Genomic DNA, 18,547 nt, shown 5'->3' with positions numbered 1-18,547 from the left:
CTTACATAAATTCCTCATTAAAAGTAGATATCAAAATCGAAAAATCATATAATAATCAAAAGAAATTCTGGAAATATTTATAAACCATAAAATAGATACATACCGGAAAGGGACATAAGGAGATGTTTCTTGATCACCCTTGGATTGGAGAGCATAAAACCTATTCTTGGCTTTAGAAACACTTTCCACATTACTAGAATCAACTTTCTTGCCTCCTCTTCTTGTAAATCGAGCCTTAGGGTAATCTAAAAAGGCACAATTCATAATCTCACATGATCCTATATTTTTCTTTTGAAAAGTATGAAAGACTTGTTTAAGTATGGTAAAGTTCGTTAACCATATAGATCCTACAAGATACTTTTTACGGTATGTCTTGATCCTTTACTAATCATGAACACTACAAGATACCCCGTCGGAATGTCTAAGTTCATTTACATGTTATGAACACTACGAGATACCCCTTGGGCATGTCTTAGTTTGTTATTTGCTTTGAGCACTACGAGTTGCTTCTCAAGCACGTCTATATTCATACGATACGAAAATATCTACTAGGATACCTAGATACAACTACTTTAAGGACTCCCGCTGCATGACACCTACTCAGATAGTGATAACAACTACTAGGTGTAACTATCCTTTCTATTTGGAGTCCGAACCCTTGCTAGACTATCAGTCTCACTTTTCATATCCACTTGGAGTCAAGCATATACTCAAAGGTTTTCTTGTCAAGCCTTGGTCAACACTTTTATATCATGGAGGGATGTCCTTGACAATCTCTCAATTCTCAAGTGAATATAACACCTTGAAAATCCAACAAAAATTATAAAGCCTAACATAGGTATCATAAGGTCTAAGTATTGTTTCTAACTCCATTTTTAATGAATATAGGTCATTTAAGAGGTTTAAGAACCAAAACATCCAAGAACGTCCATGACGTCCGGGAAGTTTGTTCAAAGGGGTGTTAGTGTGCCTTAGACTATTTGACTATCTTTTAAGAGTCAGAAATGTACAAAAATTTGTGGAAAGGAAGCTAATAGGTGTTTGAGTTGTTTCATGGTTTAAACGTGCGATTACGACTCCCCAAGGACCAACCAAGGGCCCTTGAGAAGGACCCTTGTAGTTTGATGCAACACTGCCTAGCAGTGTGTATCAATGCATACACACTTCGGGAGAATAGTGATAATATACCTGTGATCACATTAGGTGACGCCTCTTGATCTTGCCTATTAGTCAAAGCATATATACGGTTTGAGGGACCGCTAGAACTAGAAGCTCCACCACGTCCTCTACCACGGCCTGCTGGTGCCTGAATACCCTGCCCCGTAGGGCGCATAGCCACAGAAGAAGATGAACCAGCAACGGACCCTGTAGCCTGTGCCATACCACCTGCACTACCTCTAAGGTGACACTCCCTCATAGTATGGCCCTGACGGCCGCAAGAAAAACACGCACCTGTAGCCCAACGACATTCCCCAGGATGGGACTTACCACAACGAGAACACCGAGGCAAAGGTGGCCTCGACTGGCTCAAACCCCTGCCCATCTGTGACCCTGACGCCCTAGAGCTCTGACCAGGTTCCGAATATCCCATACGATCGAACCCCCTACCCATGAAACGTGGGGGTGCACTCTATGCTGGCTGGGAAGAAAATCTAACATGCTGCTGAGACTGCCCGCTTTGAAACTCGTCAGGATAACCTGCTGATCTAGCCCTCTTATGCTGGCCTTTATTATAATCTCTATCTGGCTGACGTCCCCGGTGCCGATCCTCTACCCCCTGTGCATATGCCTGCACCCGAGCAATGTCCATACCTGGCTGAAGAGTCACTGCCATACAACCGTCAATCAGATAACGATCCAATCCCATCACATAACGATGTACCCTGTCTGCCATATCAGCCACAATAGTAGGCGCATGCCTAGCCAATGAATCAAACTCGAGGCTATACTCTCGAACGCTCCTGCCATTTTGATTCAAACGCAAGAATTTATCGACTCTAGCTCGCTTCATCTCTGGAGGCAGGAAATGGCCCTGGAAAGCCTCCACAAATTCATCCCATACCGCTGGAGGGGCACCCTCACCTCTAGACAACTCCCAAGACTCATACGAATTAATAGCTACATCCCGCAAACGATACGTAGCCAACTCAACAGACTCGGTCTCTGAAGCCTTGATTATCCTCAATGTACGCTGCATCTGACGAATAAACTCTTGCGGATCATCCTGTGGCCTTGACCCAAAGAACTCTGGATGATTACAACTTAAGAAGTCACGAGCCCTTAATCTATCAGATCTGTCCGCATGATCAACTCCTAGTCCATGCCTGCGAGCCTGATCTGCCACTAATCTAGTCAGCAATTGAACCGCATCTCTCATGGCCCTATCCTCCGCACCTGACTGAGGAGCTAGAGGTTCAGATGTTGGGGCCTCGGGGGCTGGTGGTGTCCCCCGAACTGGAGCTGCTGCTGCTCTAAGCTCTTCTGGCGGTGGGGGTGTAGCAGAGCTCTCCGACTGGAGCATAATACCAGGCATAGACTGGGCACGGGCCCTAGTAACTCTTCGGGTCTGACTAGTACCTTCTGCTACCGATTTTCCCTTCTGGGCGGCTGTCGCTTTCTTTGGAGGCATAGCTGAAAACACATGGATTCGTTAGAGAGGGATTATCCTGTTAATATAGCTCTATCGCACGATCTAGAATAAGAAGAAAGAATGACATCCTAAATGCCCTGTAGCTTCCTGTTTATAGATGTGGTGCACAACACACCGATAAACAAGACTCTACTAGACACGGTCTGTGGGCACTTCTGAGGAAGAACTGCTCTTATACCACTCTTTGTCACGACCCAACCCGATAGGCCGTGATTAGTGCCCGTTTTGGACACCCACATACAAACCTGCTAAGTATGACCAACTGAAACTAAGACAATATGGAATTTAATCAAATCAAGCCAACCCCAACGTCATATATATATATAAGAGGACCTATCTCATAAGGAGTCATAACCATTCAACCATAACAGCATACGCGAGCCGACAAGGCCGCCACTATTCAAAGCATAATGATGTACGCAGCCGACAAGGCTGCCCCTGTACAAGCGGACATCCGAAACAAACCATGTCCAGACCATTATCCAAAACATATATATACAACCCACATAATGTCCACAGACCTCTAAGAGTACATTAGTGAAACTCGACGGGACAGGGCCCCGCCATACCCATAGACGAGCAAAAGACTACACAAAAGTTATGTACCAAAACGACTGGGCTCCGAAACAGTGGAGCTCTCCCAATCAGCAGAGTAGATATCCTAGGCGGGAGGATCACCGAACTGCGCGTCTACACCTGCGGGCATGAAACGCAGCCCCCCGAGGAAAGGGGGGTCAGTACGGACAATGTACTGAGTATGTAAAGCATAAGGTAAAGATGACAGGATACCAATGTGGCAAGTCGAAACAAAATATCGCTACACATATACTTTTTAAGTGAAAATCATGCATATATTTAACATTTAAGGTGCCCAGCTTCCCTAGTAAGGGGCTCGGCAAAATAATCATCACGTCATCTCCGACATCATCATCATCATAACCATCCTCATCACCAATCATATATATAATATACATACCCGGCCCTCTAGTGAGGAACTCGGTGACATATGCAAGAAACTCCGCACGAACATTACCCGGCCCGGGACTCGGTGAAATGATAAATGACTCTATGCACGAGCAGAATATTATGAGCAACCATATGCAATTAAAATCATTTCTTATAACTCAATAGAACAATCAACGTGAACCAGCAAGGAGTATTACCAAAGATTAATGTTTTATCAAGATTATGAACCTTTAATACGATATGAAAATGTAAAATTTCAATGACTCTAAGAAGCATTACCATAGATATTAGAGATCATCATAGCCTTAGACATAACCGATATATAGAGGAATAATTCTGGAAGCAAGAATATACATCACCTAGACGCTTTAGAGGTAAGTATCAAATCTGTCCGTTATTCGCTTATTTTTAAAAGTCATGCCAAGCAAAGAAAGAAGGGACGGCGTTACATACCGTATAATTGAGCCGCACGTCCAATATTTACTGCTCAAGCTATTAATCTATAACAAGCAACAATCGTGCCGCAATTAGATAAACATCGTGCTTTACTTTCTTGTAAGCTAGCTAATAATCTAACGAAAATTCGGCAGCACCTCCCCTATTTTCCTTACTTCGTCCCAATCCGACAACAATCCAAATTATCCACAGCAATACCAATAATACATATAACCCAAAGAATCATATAAACAGCCCAAGCACCAACATGACACCACTAATAATCCGATTATGGTTTCCATTCATACTTAGCACATTCAATAACTAAAACAAACTTCCTAAGCTACTGGTCACACCCCCTTCTTAAAATTAATGGATAATTAACAAGGGTATTCTAAAGAATTAACACACCAAACAAGGAGATTACTAACCAAATTATTTGCAGCTGCTGGCCAAGAGTTGCAGGGTTGGTTTCTCCATTTCCATGGCTGCCTAAGACAAGTGGTGAAGAAGAAGATGATATGCAGCAATGCATTTCACCACTATATATAGCATGGAGTGGATTTCTCCACCTCATTTAATAGTATGAAGTGGAGGCAGCCCCCCTCTACACCTGTCCACTGAGGCCAGCCCACAATCTGATCCCTTTTTAATTTTTGCCTTGAGTGGTGGGGCCCATTGGATTAAATCAATCCAAATTAGCCACTAATTAATCCCTCACTTAAAGTTAATGGCACCTACATTACCCACTCATACTTAATATCACATTTGGAAATAACATCCTTGCCTAATATTTCTTTACGTCTTCTAGATCACGATGCGCACTACGTATAAAAAAAATACGAGGCATAACAAAACTTTTCTACGAATCTCCTGTAATATCCTGCTAACCCCAAAAAGTTGCGTACCTCAGTAGGTGTCGTAGGTCTGGGCCAAGTCTTTACTGCCTTAATCTTCTGCGTGTCTACCCGAATACCATCAGCTCCAATAATATGCCCCAAGAATGCCATTGAAGTCAACCAGAACTCGCACTTAGAAAATTTAGCATACAACTTCTGATGCTGAAGCACCCTAAGTACCGTCCTTAAATGATCTGCATGCTCCTCTTCTGAACGTGAATAGACCAGAATATCGTCTATAAATACAATAACAAACATATCAAGGAATAGTTTAAATACTCGATTCATTAAATCCATGAACACCGCTGGAACATTAGTCAGCCCAAAAGACAGCACTCTAAACTCATAATGCCCATATCGGGTCCGGAATGCCGTCTTTGGAATATCTGCCTCCCTTACCCGCACCTGATGATAACCTGACCGCAAGTCTATCTTTGAAAAACACTTTGCACCCTACAACTGGTCAAATAGATCGTCAATCCTTGGGAGGGGATACCTATTCTTTATTGTTACTTTGTTCAACTGCCTATAATCAATGCACATCCGCAGCGACCCATCCTTCTTCCTCACAAACAATACCGGTGCTCCCCAAGGTGACGTACTAGGCCTGATGAAGCCCTTTTCTAGCAAATCCCTCAACTGCTCTTTCAATTCTTTCAACTCAGCAGGTGCCATTCTATAAGGAGGTATAGATATAGGCTGGGTATCTGGCAGTACATCTATAGTAAACTCTATCTCCCGTTCTGGAGGAAGGCCTGGAAGTTCCTCGGGGAATACATCAGGAAATTCATTAACTGCCGGGACTAATTGAAGAGTCGGTGCCCCTGCCTTTATGTCATGCACCCGAATCAGATGGTAAATATAGCCTTTTCTAACCATCTTCCCGTCCTTGAGGTATGAAATGAACTTACCTTTCGGCGATACTGTACTTCCCTTCCACTCTATAATCGGTTCCCCTGGAAATTGAAATCGAACTATCTTTCCTCTGCAATCAACATTAGCATAACAAGCAGCCAACCAATCCATGCCCATGATAATATCAAACTCAATCCTATTTAACTCTATTAGATCTGCTACGGTACGACGAGTATATATAACTACTGAACAATTCCTATATACTCGCGTAGCTATGACAAAATCTCCTACAGGTGTAGCTACCTCAAATGGTTCTATCAACTCAGACTCTATTCCGATCCTACTAGCAACAAAGGGAGATATATATGATAAGGTGGAACCTGGGTCTATCAATGCATACACACTTCGGGAGAATAGTGATAATATACCTGTGATCACATTAGGTGATGCCTCCTGATCTTGCCTATTAGTCAAAGCATATATACGGTTTGAGGGACCGCTAGAACTGGAAGCTCCACCACGTCCTCTACCACGGCCTGCTGGCGCCTGAATACCCTGCCCCGTAGGGCGCATAGCCACAAAAGAAGATGAACCAGCAACGGACCCTGTAGGCTGTGCCATACCACCCGCACTACCTCTAAGGTGACACTCCCTCATAGTATGGCCCTGACGGCCGCAAGAAAAACATGCACCTGTAGCCCAACGACATTCCCCAGGATGGGACTTACCACAACGAGAACACCGAGGCAAAGGTGGCCTCGATTGGCTCAAACCCCTGCCCATCTGTGACCCTGATGCCCTAGAGCTCTGACCAGCTTCCGAATATCTCATACGATCAAACCCCCTACCCATGAAACATGGGGGTGCACTCTGTGCTGGCTGGGAAGAAAATCTAACATGCTGCTGAGACTGCCCGCTTTGAAACTTGTTAGGATAACCTGCTGATCTAGCCCTCTTATGCTGGCCTCTATTATAATCTCTATCTGGCTGACGTCCCCGGTGCCGATCCTCTACCCCCTGTGCATATGCCTGCACCCGAGCAATGTCCATACCTGGCTGAAGAGTCACTGCCATACAACCGTCAATCAAATAACGATCTAATCCCATCACATAACGATGTACCCTGTCTGCCATATCAGCCACAATAGTAGGTGCATGCCTAGCCAATGAATCAAACTCAAGGCTATACTCTCGAACGCTCCTGCCATTTTGCTTCAAACGCAAGAATCTATCGACTCTAGCTCGCTTCATCTCTGGAGGCAGGAAGTGGCCCTGGAAAGCCTCCACAAATTCATCCCATACCACTGGAGGAGCACCCTCACCCCTAGATAACTTCCAAGACTCATACCAATTAATAGCTACATCCCGCAAACGATACGTAGCCAACTCAACAGACTCGGTCTCCGAAGCCTTGATTATCCTCAATGTACGCTGCATCTGACGAATAAACTCTTGCGGATCATCCTAGGGCCTTGACCCAAAGAACTCTGGAGGATTACAACTTAAGAAGTCACGAGCCCTTAAACTATCAGATCTGTCCGCATGATCAACTCCTAGTCCATGCCTGTGAGCCTGATCTGCCAGTAATCTAGTCAGCAATTGAACCGCATCTCTCATGGCCCTATCCTCCGCCCCTGACTGAGGAGCTGGAGGTTCAGATGTTGGGGCCTCGGGGGCTGGTGGTGTCCCCCGAACTGGAGTTGCTGCTTCTCTAAGCTCTTCTGGCGGTGGGGGTGTAGCAGAGCTCTCTGACTGGAGCATAATACCAGGCATAGACTGGGCACGGGCCCTAGTAACTCTCCGGGTCTGACTATTACCTTTTGCTACCGATTTTCCCTTCTGGGCGGCTGTCACTTTCTTTGGAGGCATAGCTGAAAACGTACGGATTCGTTAGAGAGGGATTATCCTGTTAATATAGCTCTATCGCACGATCTAGAATAAGAAGAAAGAATGACATCCTAAATGTCCTGTAGCTTCCTGTTTATTGATGTGGTGCACAACACACCGATAAACAAGACTCTACTAGACACGGTCTGTAGACACTTCCGAGGAAGAACCGCTCTGATACCACTCTTTGTCACGACCCAACCCGATGGGCCGTGACTAGTGTCCGTTTTGGACACCCACATACAAACCTGCTAAGTATAACCAACTGAAACTAAGACAATATGAAATTTAATAAAATCAAGCCAACCCCAACGTCATATATATATATAAGAGGACCTGTCTCATAAGGAGTCATAACCATTCAACCATAACAGCAATACGCGAGCCGACAAGGCCGCCACTATTCAAAGCATAATAACATACGTATGCCGACAAGGCTGCCACTACACAATACACAATGATGTACGCAGCCGACAAGGCTGCCCCTGTACAAGCGGACATCCCAAACAAACCATGTCCAGACCATTATCCAAAACATATATATACAACCCACATAATGCCACAGACCTCTAAGAGTACAGTAGTGAAACTCGACGGGACAGGGCCCCGCCATACCCATAGACGAGCAAAAGACTACACAAAAGTTATGTACCAAAACGACTGGGCTCCGGAACAGTGGAGCTCTCCCAATCAGCAGAGTAGATATCCTAGGCGGGAGGATCACCGAACTGTGTGTCTACACCTGCGGGCATGAAACACAGCCCCCCGAGGAAAGGGGGGTCAGTACGGACAATGTACCGAGTATGTAAAGCATAAGGTAAAGATGACAGGATACCAATATGGCAAGTCGAAATAAAATATCGCTACACATATACCCTTTTAAGTGAAAATCATGCATATATTTAACATTTAAGGTGCCCAGCTTCCCTAGTAAGGGGCTCGGCAAAATAATCATCACGTCATCTCCGTCATCATCATCATCATAACCATCCTCATTACCAATCATATATATAATATACATACCCGGCCCTCTAGTGAGGAACTCGGTGACATATGCAAGAAACTCCGCACGAACATTACCCGGCCCGGGACTCGGTGAAATGATAAATGACTCTATGCACGAGCAGAATATTATGAGCAACCATATGCAATTAAAATCATTTCTTATAACTCAGTAGAACAATCAACGTGAACCAGCAAGGAGTATTACCAAAGATTAATGTTTTATCAAGATTATGAACCTTTAATACGATATGGAAACGTAAAATCTCAATGACTCTAAGAAGCATTACCATAGATATTAGAGATCATCATAGCCTTAGACATAACCGATATATAGAGGAATAATTGTGAAAGCAAGAATATACGTCACCTAGACGATCTAGAGGTAAGTATCAAATCTGTCCGTTATTCGCTTATTTTTAAAAGTCATGCCAAGCAAAGAAAGAAGGGACAGCGTTACATACCGTATAATCGAGAGCAACAATCGTGCCGCAATTAGATAAATGTCGTGCTTTACTTTCTTGTAAGCTAGCTAATAATCTAACGAAAATTCGGCAGCACCTCCCCTATTTTCCTTACTTCGTCCCAATCCAACAACAATCCAAATTATCCACAGCAATACCAATAACACATATAACCCAAAGAATCATATTAAACAGCCCCCTCCCCAAAACAGTTCCGTCTCGGCAACTATAGCAGCGAAGCAACGACACACCGAGCGATAACTCGTTTTATAATTCGCAACACATCTACCGTATCATATTCATCCTTTGGAGTATATACTCATAATCACATTCAACATATACATAATGCCAAACAGAATTTTCCTGCAGTTTGCTTTAATCAAAAAAGCCCCAGCACCAACACGACACCACTAATAATCCGATTATGGTTTCCATTCATACTTAGCACATTCAATAACTAAAACAAACTTCCTAAGCTACTGGTCACGCCCCCTTCTTAAAATTAATGGATAATTAACAAGGGTATTCTAAAGAATTAACACACCAAACAAGGAGATTACTAACCAAATTATTTGCAGCTGCTGGCCAAGAGTTGCAGGGTTGGTTTCTCCATTTCCATGGCTGCCTAGGACAACTGGTGAAGAAGAAGATGATATGCAGCAATGTATTTCATCACTTTATTTAGCATGGAGTGGATTTCTCCACCTCATTTAATAGTATGAAGTGGAGGCAGCCCCCCTCTACACCTGTCCACTAAGGTCAGCCCACAATCTGATCCCTTTTTAATTTTTGCCTTGAGTGGTGGGGCCCACTGGATTAAATTAATCCTAATCAGCCACCAATTATGAGTGGTGGGGCCCATTGGATTAAATCAATCCAAATTAGCCACTAATTAATCCCTCACTTAAAGATAATGGCACTTACATTAGCCAACTCATACTTAATATCATATTTGGAAATAACATCCTTGCCTAATATTTCTTTACGTCTTCTAGATCAGGATGCGCACTACGTATAAAAAAAATACGAGGCATAACACATACCATGAACATTATCATATAAATATGTCAAAACCACAATGTCATTCATATAATACATTTACATAATCATATGCATATAGAGAACCTTCCGAGAACTCTGCTCAAGAGCTACCTGTGCAATGCATAGGTAATGTCCCATACCCTCACCTACACTAACAAACTTCCCCCCTTTTTTTCAGGATAACATGAAAAACTTTGTCGAAATAGTCATAGATTGGATGCATAGTGAACAAACTTCCCTTAGGTTATCCTAGTTAGGGTCCATAACTTTACTTCCATTTTACATTTTACTTTAGGAAAACTATTGTCTTAACCAACACTAACACCATTGGTGCTAAACATTGAATTTGGTGTTGTAGAGCCTTACACCTAGGGAAGGTGCTATACATTGCAAAGGTAGAACATTAACATCATGTTAGCATATTAGGTGATATCACTTGCTAGATCCTATGGGGCAAACATAGTTTATGAAACTTGGAGGCATATAGTAAGTCAAAAAATGTTAAGTCACACCACACACATTACAATAATAGAAAGTCATCTCAGAAAATAATTGCAAATTCTAGCATAACACTACTCTTCATAAACAAGCATCAATTTGGGAAAATCATACAATTTATAGGCCCACAAAAGGAGACTAGCTATTCATGACTTCATTTTTCAAGAGTAAGCCTACAATCATTCTTTCCCAAAACTAAAAGTCATATAATTTTCAAGAGAGCAATCATTTTTCATTTTTAAGGACACTCAATTTCTCATTATAAGTCTGAATTCTACATATTAAGAGTGACTTCAAATATTTTTTTTACCTTATCTCATGATTTTAATTTACAAATAGAATATGAAGATGAAAAATAAACATGAGAAAACATAAATTTGATGAAAAATGCTTTTTTCATGCATATTCGAATATTCAAAACACGCTTTAATGTAATACTCCGAAAGTCTAAGACGTGTTCTAGAGCCTAAAATGGGTGTCAAGAGGTTTAGACACTGTTTTTAGGTCATAAATAATTAATATAGGTTATTTAGGAATTTTAGGAATTAAAACATTACAGAACGTCCATGACGTCAGAAAACTAGTTCAATGTGATGCTAGTGTTCCTTACCCTATTTGACTATATTTTAGGAGTCGAAAATTGATAAATTTTAGTGGAAATGTTTCTAAAACGTATTAGAGTTGATTTGTAGTTGACACATTTTGGCATGAATCCCCAAGGACCAACCAAGGGCCCTTGAGGAGGACCTTTGCATTTTGGGGTCAAAGGTTGCCCAAGCAAATGTCTACCAACGGATAAAACCAATGATCCATTGTCCAACCGACAAGGCATGGAATGCTTCCATTGATGGACACCTAGACAAATCCTTGTAAGCCTGTTTTAACAAGTCTAATACTAAAACGACGAGTGTGCAGTACAGATGTTAACATCGCTCGTCGTTTGAAGAACACACCGTTTGTCGTGGTCTCTTCTTTCAACGGACTGTTTTGCTGCACGTTTTTAAATTGGTTAAGTTAATTAATTAAGTAGTTAGTTATTTAAATAGGGTTTTAGGGACACCTAATTAAGTTGGTTACTGTCCTATATGAAGACCCTAACCTAATCAAACTAACCTAACTTTCATAATTCCCAAACCCAAATTGTCCTCCTTCTCTCTTCTTTCTCTTTCCCAAGTTGAACAACACCATCGAAGGTCAAATTAAAAGGGTTTATAGGGATGAAATCACCATGGTTTCTCCGTAAATCTTCATCACGCATCAAGATATGGGATTCCTTTCACCTTTGGGACTTCTTTCCCAAAAGGCCTCCATCAATTTGATTTCAAAAGATGAGTTTTCATGTTGGTTTTTTCCAGTCACAAAATTGTTCTTTTAAATTGATTTTTTATAGTTTATTTGGATTTTATTGATTATTTATGATGAATTATTACTATATTACACAACCCATTGATGGATTAGTCTAGTTTGTTGAAGATGACCTTTTCTCCTTAACCCTAGGTTGTTATCTTGATGTAAATTGTGTAGTATTGGTTCAATGGACGTTGTTATTGGTTGAGTTATTATAGTATGATTTTATATTATCAATTATGAATAGATTAAGATGAATTGTAGTCCTATCATGATAGTTCTTGAGTAATTAATCTAGGTTCTGGAGTAGATTATGAATTTTGACCTAAGTCTCTTATCTTAAGCTATTAACTAGTCATAGATTGTGATGTAGTGATTCAAATGGCTTTGTTATCATGTTAATTATTGGGTTGAGTAAAGGGTTAATGGTAACACCTGTATGTTGATTATTAAGCATACCTTGTAAGTCTTGTGATCTCAACTCCTTACTTCAACGATGTTTTATCGAACTATACCTTGTATTATGATTGATAGGGTTGGTATGATGTTGAATTGAAATTCCTTGACTATGCTTTATTAATTTGTTGGCTAATATGTAAATGTTATAAGGATGGTGACAACCTACCAATGTGCCTTATCATGGTGTGATTATGTAACTGTGCTAACCTCACTTATATGAGTTTTAATGAAAGGACAATACTCATGCAATTGTTGTTGAGATATGATCATGATGATTATATAAGGTATACATCCTATGATTTACATTAATCTATGAATATTAATAAAGACAATAAAGACATTTCCAAAAGAAACATAAGCTTAGTTCCACATGATGTTTTGACTCACCTCTGAGGGATACTCACTCTAACTATTATCATGATTTGAGGCTCCAATTTCCTAATGACATGTGGAGGGTTCATATAAAACTCCTAGTTCCTCAACCATTTCACCCCCATAGAAAGACTAGCTAGTGGATTTACCTAGAAAACTATGTTTATGTTTTGTTCTACTTTGGTTGGTAGGCCACCTTCCATCGGTATAAGGTTTCACATTGGAGGATTCTACACTTATATCTTGTGGTCTATGTATGTTAAGTCAAGTGTTCCGTAAACGAAAATGAAGCAATGAAGTACAAACCAACTAAAGTGACTTAAGAGGTCTACCATAGCTTAGGTAGGAGTATGGACTCTACCTATGACTTGAAGAAAGCTTTAGAAGGTTTTTCTTCTATATGTATATGATTCTAATGGTACATGATATGCATATGATGACCTTGCTCATTGATGATACTACATGATGACTGGTTTCACTTATGAATATGTGTATGGTCTCTATTTCTAAAGTATGATGATATGTACTTTTAATTGATATGCTATGTGAAGGTTGACATTAAATATGGTTCATGTTTGGTTTACTTGATTGAGTAAGGTTATAAGACTTTGCTTGGTCAGTACACTTGTTGAGTTAATAAGGATTCATGGATAACTATCTTGCTTTGGTTATTCTATAATGAACACTTTTCCATACTTGTTTCTATTATAACTTGATCATAGAGTTGCCTTTACTATGTGTTCAATTATGTGATATGCATGTTGACTTGACTAGATTTATTATTGTTGGTCTTGTGATGTTCATGCTTTTGAATTAATGAAATATTTCTTATTGATTGGTATAATATTCTTGAAAGTTCAAAAGGCTTTTCAAAGTAAATTGCATACTTTAATGAGTTGTCCCCATTTAGTGTGATTTAATGATATGTGTGCATATGGTCTCATACTTAGTACAAGTTGTGTACTAACCCCATTTCCTCCCTTTTGCCCCAAAATTATAGGTTCCCGTCGTTGAAGGGCTTCTGAGACGACTTTGAAGGAAGACTTGGTATTCTCACTCATCTAAGTTGGGTAGGTAGTCACTTTCCCAGGGCAATCCACTATCATGTTTCTGAAGTTGTTCTATTTTTATGACTTCTATATTCTTTCCTTTTCATTTGAGTAGTATAGTCTATATATGGCTCTTATTACATTGATGTATGGCCTTGACCCAAATTGTTATATTGTTGCTATATGGTTATGAGATGAGACATTCATTTTAGATAGCTAAATCTTATATATCTATGTGCAATAACAGTAGAAAACTATGTAATTTTCATATACGAAAGGTCTATGTATACTCGATATAAAGGTTACGTGTATGTAGAGGTGTATGCAAACCTCAATGTAGAAGTAATGAAAAAGTTTTATGTTTTTCCACATCATTGACCTATTAATGTAATGATATAAGCTTAGAGGCTAGTTTCAGTCCTCAAAGAGGTCGCCGCCACTAGTTGCATCTAGGGGGTGCTCCCCGGATGTGACAAACTTTATATCAGAGCATGAGGTTGAATATATTTAGATTGATGTCTCACTTAACAACATCTTTGTGTATTCGTAATAATAAATGGGAAGTGTGTCAAACTTATGAATATGAAACTATAAGATGATTAGGAAACTCTCACATTCTTGGAAATCCGATGTCATACCTATAGGGTGTTGTACTCTATGTGCGCTTAACATCTAATCATTTTATTGTGATTATAGGCAATGAATACTCGAAGGAACGCGGCATGAAGACTTGGTAAAGAGATCGCAAATGCGGGAGCTCCTCCCTAAGGCAATCAAGTCCCTCCTCTTGAAGAAGATGTTAATGATGACCAAGGTCCAATCAATCCTCCTCCATTGACTAAAGGTGACATAAGGGATTCCCTTCTCCAAATGTCCCAATCGATTACTACTCCAACACAAGCCGTCACTACTCAAGCTCAAGCCATGACGGCCCAAGCTAACGGGAGGTTGTACCCCGAGCAAACAAACATGTTTGTACAATGATCTCCAGTTTTAGGTATTTCAGTAGGATGAATCCCCCTACTTTCTATGGGTCCAACGTTGAGGAAGACCACCAAGAGTTCATTGACAAAATCTACAAGATCCTCTATGCTATGGGTTTGACTTCTAGTGAGAAGGCCGAGTTAGCCACTTATCAACTCAAATACATGACCCAAACTTGGTACATCCAATGGAGAGACAATAGGCCTTTAAGAGGTGGACCGGTGGCATGGGAGGTTTTCAAGAAGGCTTTTCTTAATAAATTCTTTCCTTGGGAGAAGAGGGAAGAAAATGTGGTGGAGCTCATCAACCTTCGTCAAGGAGGTATTAGTGTTTTTTCATACACTTTGAAAGTCACTAAATTGTCTACATATGCTCTTTGTTTGATTTCCAATCCTAGAGATGAAATGAACCGCTTTTTGATGAGAGTGTTGGATGACTTGCAAGAAGAATGTCATTCGACTATGATACATTATAATATGCACATTTCTTGTCTAATAGTTCATGCTCAAAAATTTGAAGATGTAAGGGCTAAGAGAAATAGTAGAGATCCCTAAAAAGGCAATGTCATTTGATGGTGGTTCTTGAAAGGGTAAGCTTGATATCAAAGATAAGCCTAGGTTCAAAAATAGTTTTTTCAACAAAGCTCCTTCCAGGTTCCCTAAGGCTAGGGATTATAGGGTGCCTAACCCTAAGCATAAATAGGAAAGGGATACTAATTAACCAAACAAGAAGACTACTTGTGTCAAGTTTGGAAAAGATCATCTCGGTGAATGCTTAGTTGGAATGGGAAATTGTTTTAGTTGTGGTAAAAGTTGTAACAAAATTTGAGATTTCAAAAATTTGAAGGGGCAAGACAAGTATAATGGTCAATTTCAAGCAGGTGGGTCTAATGGTGATGCTCCAATGAAAAACTATTTTATACTCACTGCTCTAGAGGTGAGCAAGATACTTCTCCCGACGTGGTGACCGATATGTTGAAAGTCTTCCCTATTGATGTTTATTCCTTACATTATCCGGGTGCTAGACTATCTTTTGTTACTCACTTGATGGATAAAAAGTTTGATATCTTGCCTGATATCTTGAATGAACCTTTTATGGTGTTTACCCCGGTGGGTATATCGGTTGTCTCAAAGAGAGTACATAGAATTTTTGATATGATGTTGCCCAATTGAGTTACTCATGTTGAACTACTAGAACTTGATATGCTTTATTTTAATGTCATATTTGATATTGATTGGTTGCATTCTTGCTTTTCCTACATATATTGTAGAACAAGGGTAGTGAAGTTTAATTTTCCAAATGTTCCTGTTTTAGAGTGGAAGGAGGGAAATTCTATTCCTAGAGGTCGTATCATTTCTTTTTTGAAAATTTGTAAAATGATCGCAAAGATATGTCTATATTACAAATGTTGGCTTAAGAAATGGGTTAAATGAGCTCAGTTTTGTAATCTTTGAACTTTGCTTTCCTTATATTGTTATTGAGGTTTAGCTACTGCCCAAAGGTCTATATTATGATGGAATATTGAGTAAAATGTTGTAGGTGATGAAAGCTTGGATAAAAGGGTAAGTTGTTTACGTTGTTTGGCTTTAATTTTGTAATGCTCTTGAGTGGTATCGTCCAACTTCATGGTGGTGGTGTTTACTTTAATTGTATGAATGTGAAGTTACTTGTTTATTGTGAATTATGCCATGAAGGCTTGGTATGTGAAGTAAGATGATAAGAAATTTATTCTTGTTAAATGTGCCTTATAAAACCATTATGTGAAGTAGGCTAGAGTGTATGCTTAAATGATGCTATTCTTGTTAATTGTTTTATGAAACTTGTATGAGAAGTATGCTAAGGATTATGTCTAAAGGACTCATATGAATATGTGAAGCATGTAAAGTGTGTGTGATGAATGAAGGTCTAAGCATGTATAGAAGTTAAATGTAAATCAATTGATTCTTATGTGACAGGTGTTCTCACATGTACACATAAACTCACACTTGAATGAATTAATGAAGCTAAGATAAGTTCAAAAGGGGAGTTTTGAGGTGTAAACTCTTCGTAAGATGAGATGATGTGTTTAGTAGCATCCCAAATACATCCTATGAACATTATTCAAAATTTTAAAAATGCAACTTTTAAGCAATTAATGATGAAATCATGATAATATAAGAGATATAACCATATAAACTGAATATGCAATCATAATCATAACTTAATGAAATGCATAACGTAAAGAACCAATGAAATTCAATTCCAACAATACTCCTAAACACAATGCAACAATTCAACATGCTACTATGACATTCTATCTATCAAGCTTGAACACAATAGAATAGTAGATACAACAGTCTATAAACCAACTACCCACCATACTCCCCCTACTTAGAAGGAAACCATAATAACAAAAAGAGAAACTAAAACGTAGCGGCATCATCACCCGAATTGGATCCCTTAGCTTGGAGAGCACAGAGACGATTCCTCTTTGGAGCACCACCATCCGGAGCATTAAGAGGAATTTGCTTGGCCTCTCTTCCTCTAGCTGCATTAGTAGGACAATCTCTCACCTTGTTATCATCCTTATCAAAACCAAAGCATCCACTAGTACCGGCTAGACACTTCCCAAAGTGATTTTTCCCATTAGTAGCGCAGGTTGGCTTAACCACTTGGATTCACCACCTCTCTCATATTAGTCTTATGAGAACTCGAACCATCTTGAATTGGAGCCCTCTTCTTAAATTTAGGTTGAACTTGCTCAACGGATCTTCCCCTCTTAGTATCTCTACATCACTTCCCAAGTTTAGAATCTTTAATGGATTGAGCATACACCACAAGCCTAGATAGAGTCATGTCATAATGGAGCATGGTTGTACAACACTCTTCCTTCAAAATATCCGAAACATTATCAAGAACCTACTCTTATCAACCTTAGGGTTAGACACCAATGATGGAGCACACGTCGACAATAGGATAAACTTTAGGGGATACTCCTCAACACTCATGTTACCTTGTCAAAGGTTTATGAACTCTTCAATCTTAACCTCCCTCTTATAACGGGGCTGTACCTTTCTAAGAATGTTTCCTTAAACTCTTCCCACTCTAAGGGAACCGATTCAACTGTCCTACTATCCTCCCATTGAGTGAACCAAACATGAGGAAGGTCTTTCAATATGTATGAAGCTAACTCTGCCTTCTCCTTAGAAGTCACCCCCATAGACTGCACTATCGTATATACCTTATGTAAGAAGGATTGGGGATATTCCCCCACCTTAGAACCAAGAAAGATAGGAGGATGCATCCTCATAAAGTTCCATAATCTTAAAGCGATAGTACTCTCTAAAGCATTGCTCTAGGCTCAATATCTCTTTTCAATTGTGTAGTCATAGCTCGGGCTAAGTAAGGATAGCCTATCTAATCTCCTCATTAACCATAATTGGGGGAACCGCTGGAACCTCATTAACCTCCCCTCCAATAGGTACATGATCACCTTAGGGACGCACTTGGGCATCTAGAGGAACTTGAACTCCATGTCGAGCTAGTCCACCTTGAGGAACTTCCTCTTACACTATTCCTTTTTCCTATCTTCTATGGCCATTCTTCTTGTAGTCATACTCCAACAAACACAAAATAAGGGATTAGGAGTAGACACTTACA

General features: G+C 40.1%; 1 protein-coding gene and 1 long non-coding RNA gene across 2 annotated transcripts in view; both read right to left on the bottom strand.

Moving 5' to 3' along the window:
- Positions 1–3,128: 3,128 nt before the first annotated feature.
- Positions 3,129–4,585, bottom strand: LOC138348372 (uncharacterized). Its single transcript, XR_011220966.1, has 3 exons — positions 4,483–4,585; positions 4,070–4,116; positions 3,129–3,346 (listed from the first exon to the last, which is right to left on the bottom strand). It is a non-coding gene; the product is annotated as an uncharacterized lncRNA (long non-coding RNA).
- A 3,394-nt stretch (positions 4,586–7,979) lies between these two features.
- The window catches only part of LOC138348370 (uncharacterized), a 30,662-nt gene continuing 20,094 nt past the window's right edge, over positions 7,980–18,547 (bottom strand). The window contains exon 3 of the mRNA XM_069297578.1: positions 7,980–8,434. Coding sequence (XP_069153679.1) covers positions 8,400–8,434 — 35 coding nt within the window. The 3' untranslated portion in view covers positions 7,980–8,399. The remainder of the gene's footprint in view (positions 8,435–18,547) is intronic.

Source organism: Solanum lycopersicum, chromosome 1 (genome assembly GCF_036512215.1).
Source record: "Solanum lycopersicum chromosome 1, SLM_r2.1".
Taxonomy (NCBI): Eukaryota; Viridiplantae; Streptophyta; class Magnoliopsida; order Solanales; family Solanaceae; genus Solanum; species Solanum lycopersicum.
The sequence above is the reverse complement of the archived record's forward strand: the minus strand, read 5'-3'. Positions and strand labels throughout refer to the sequence as shown.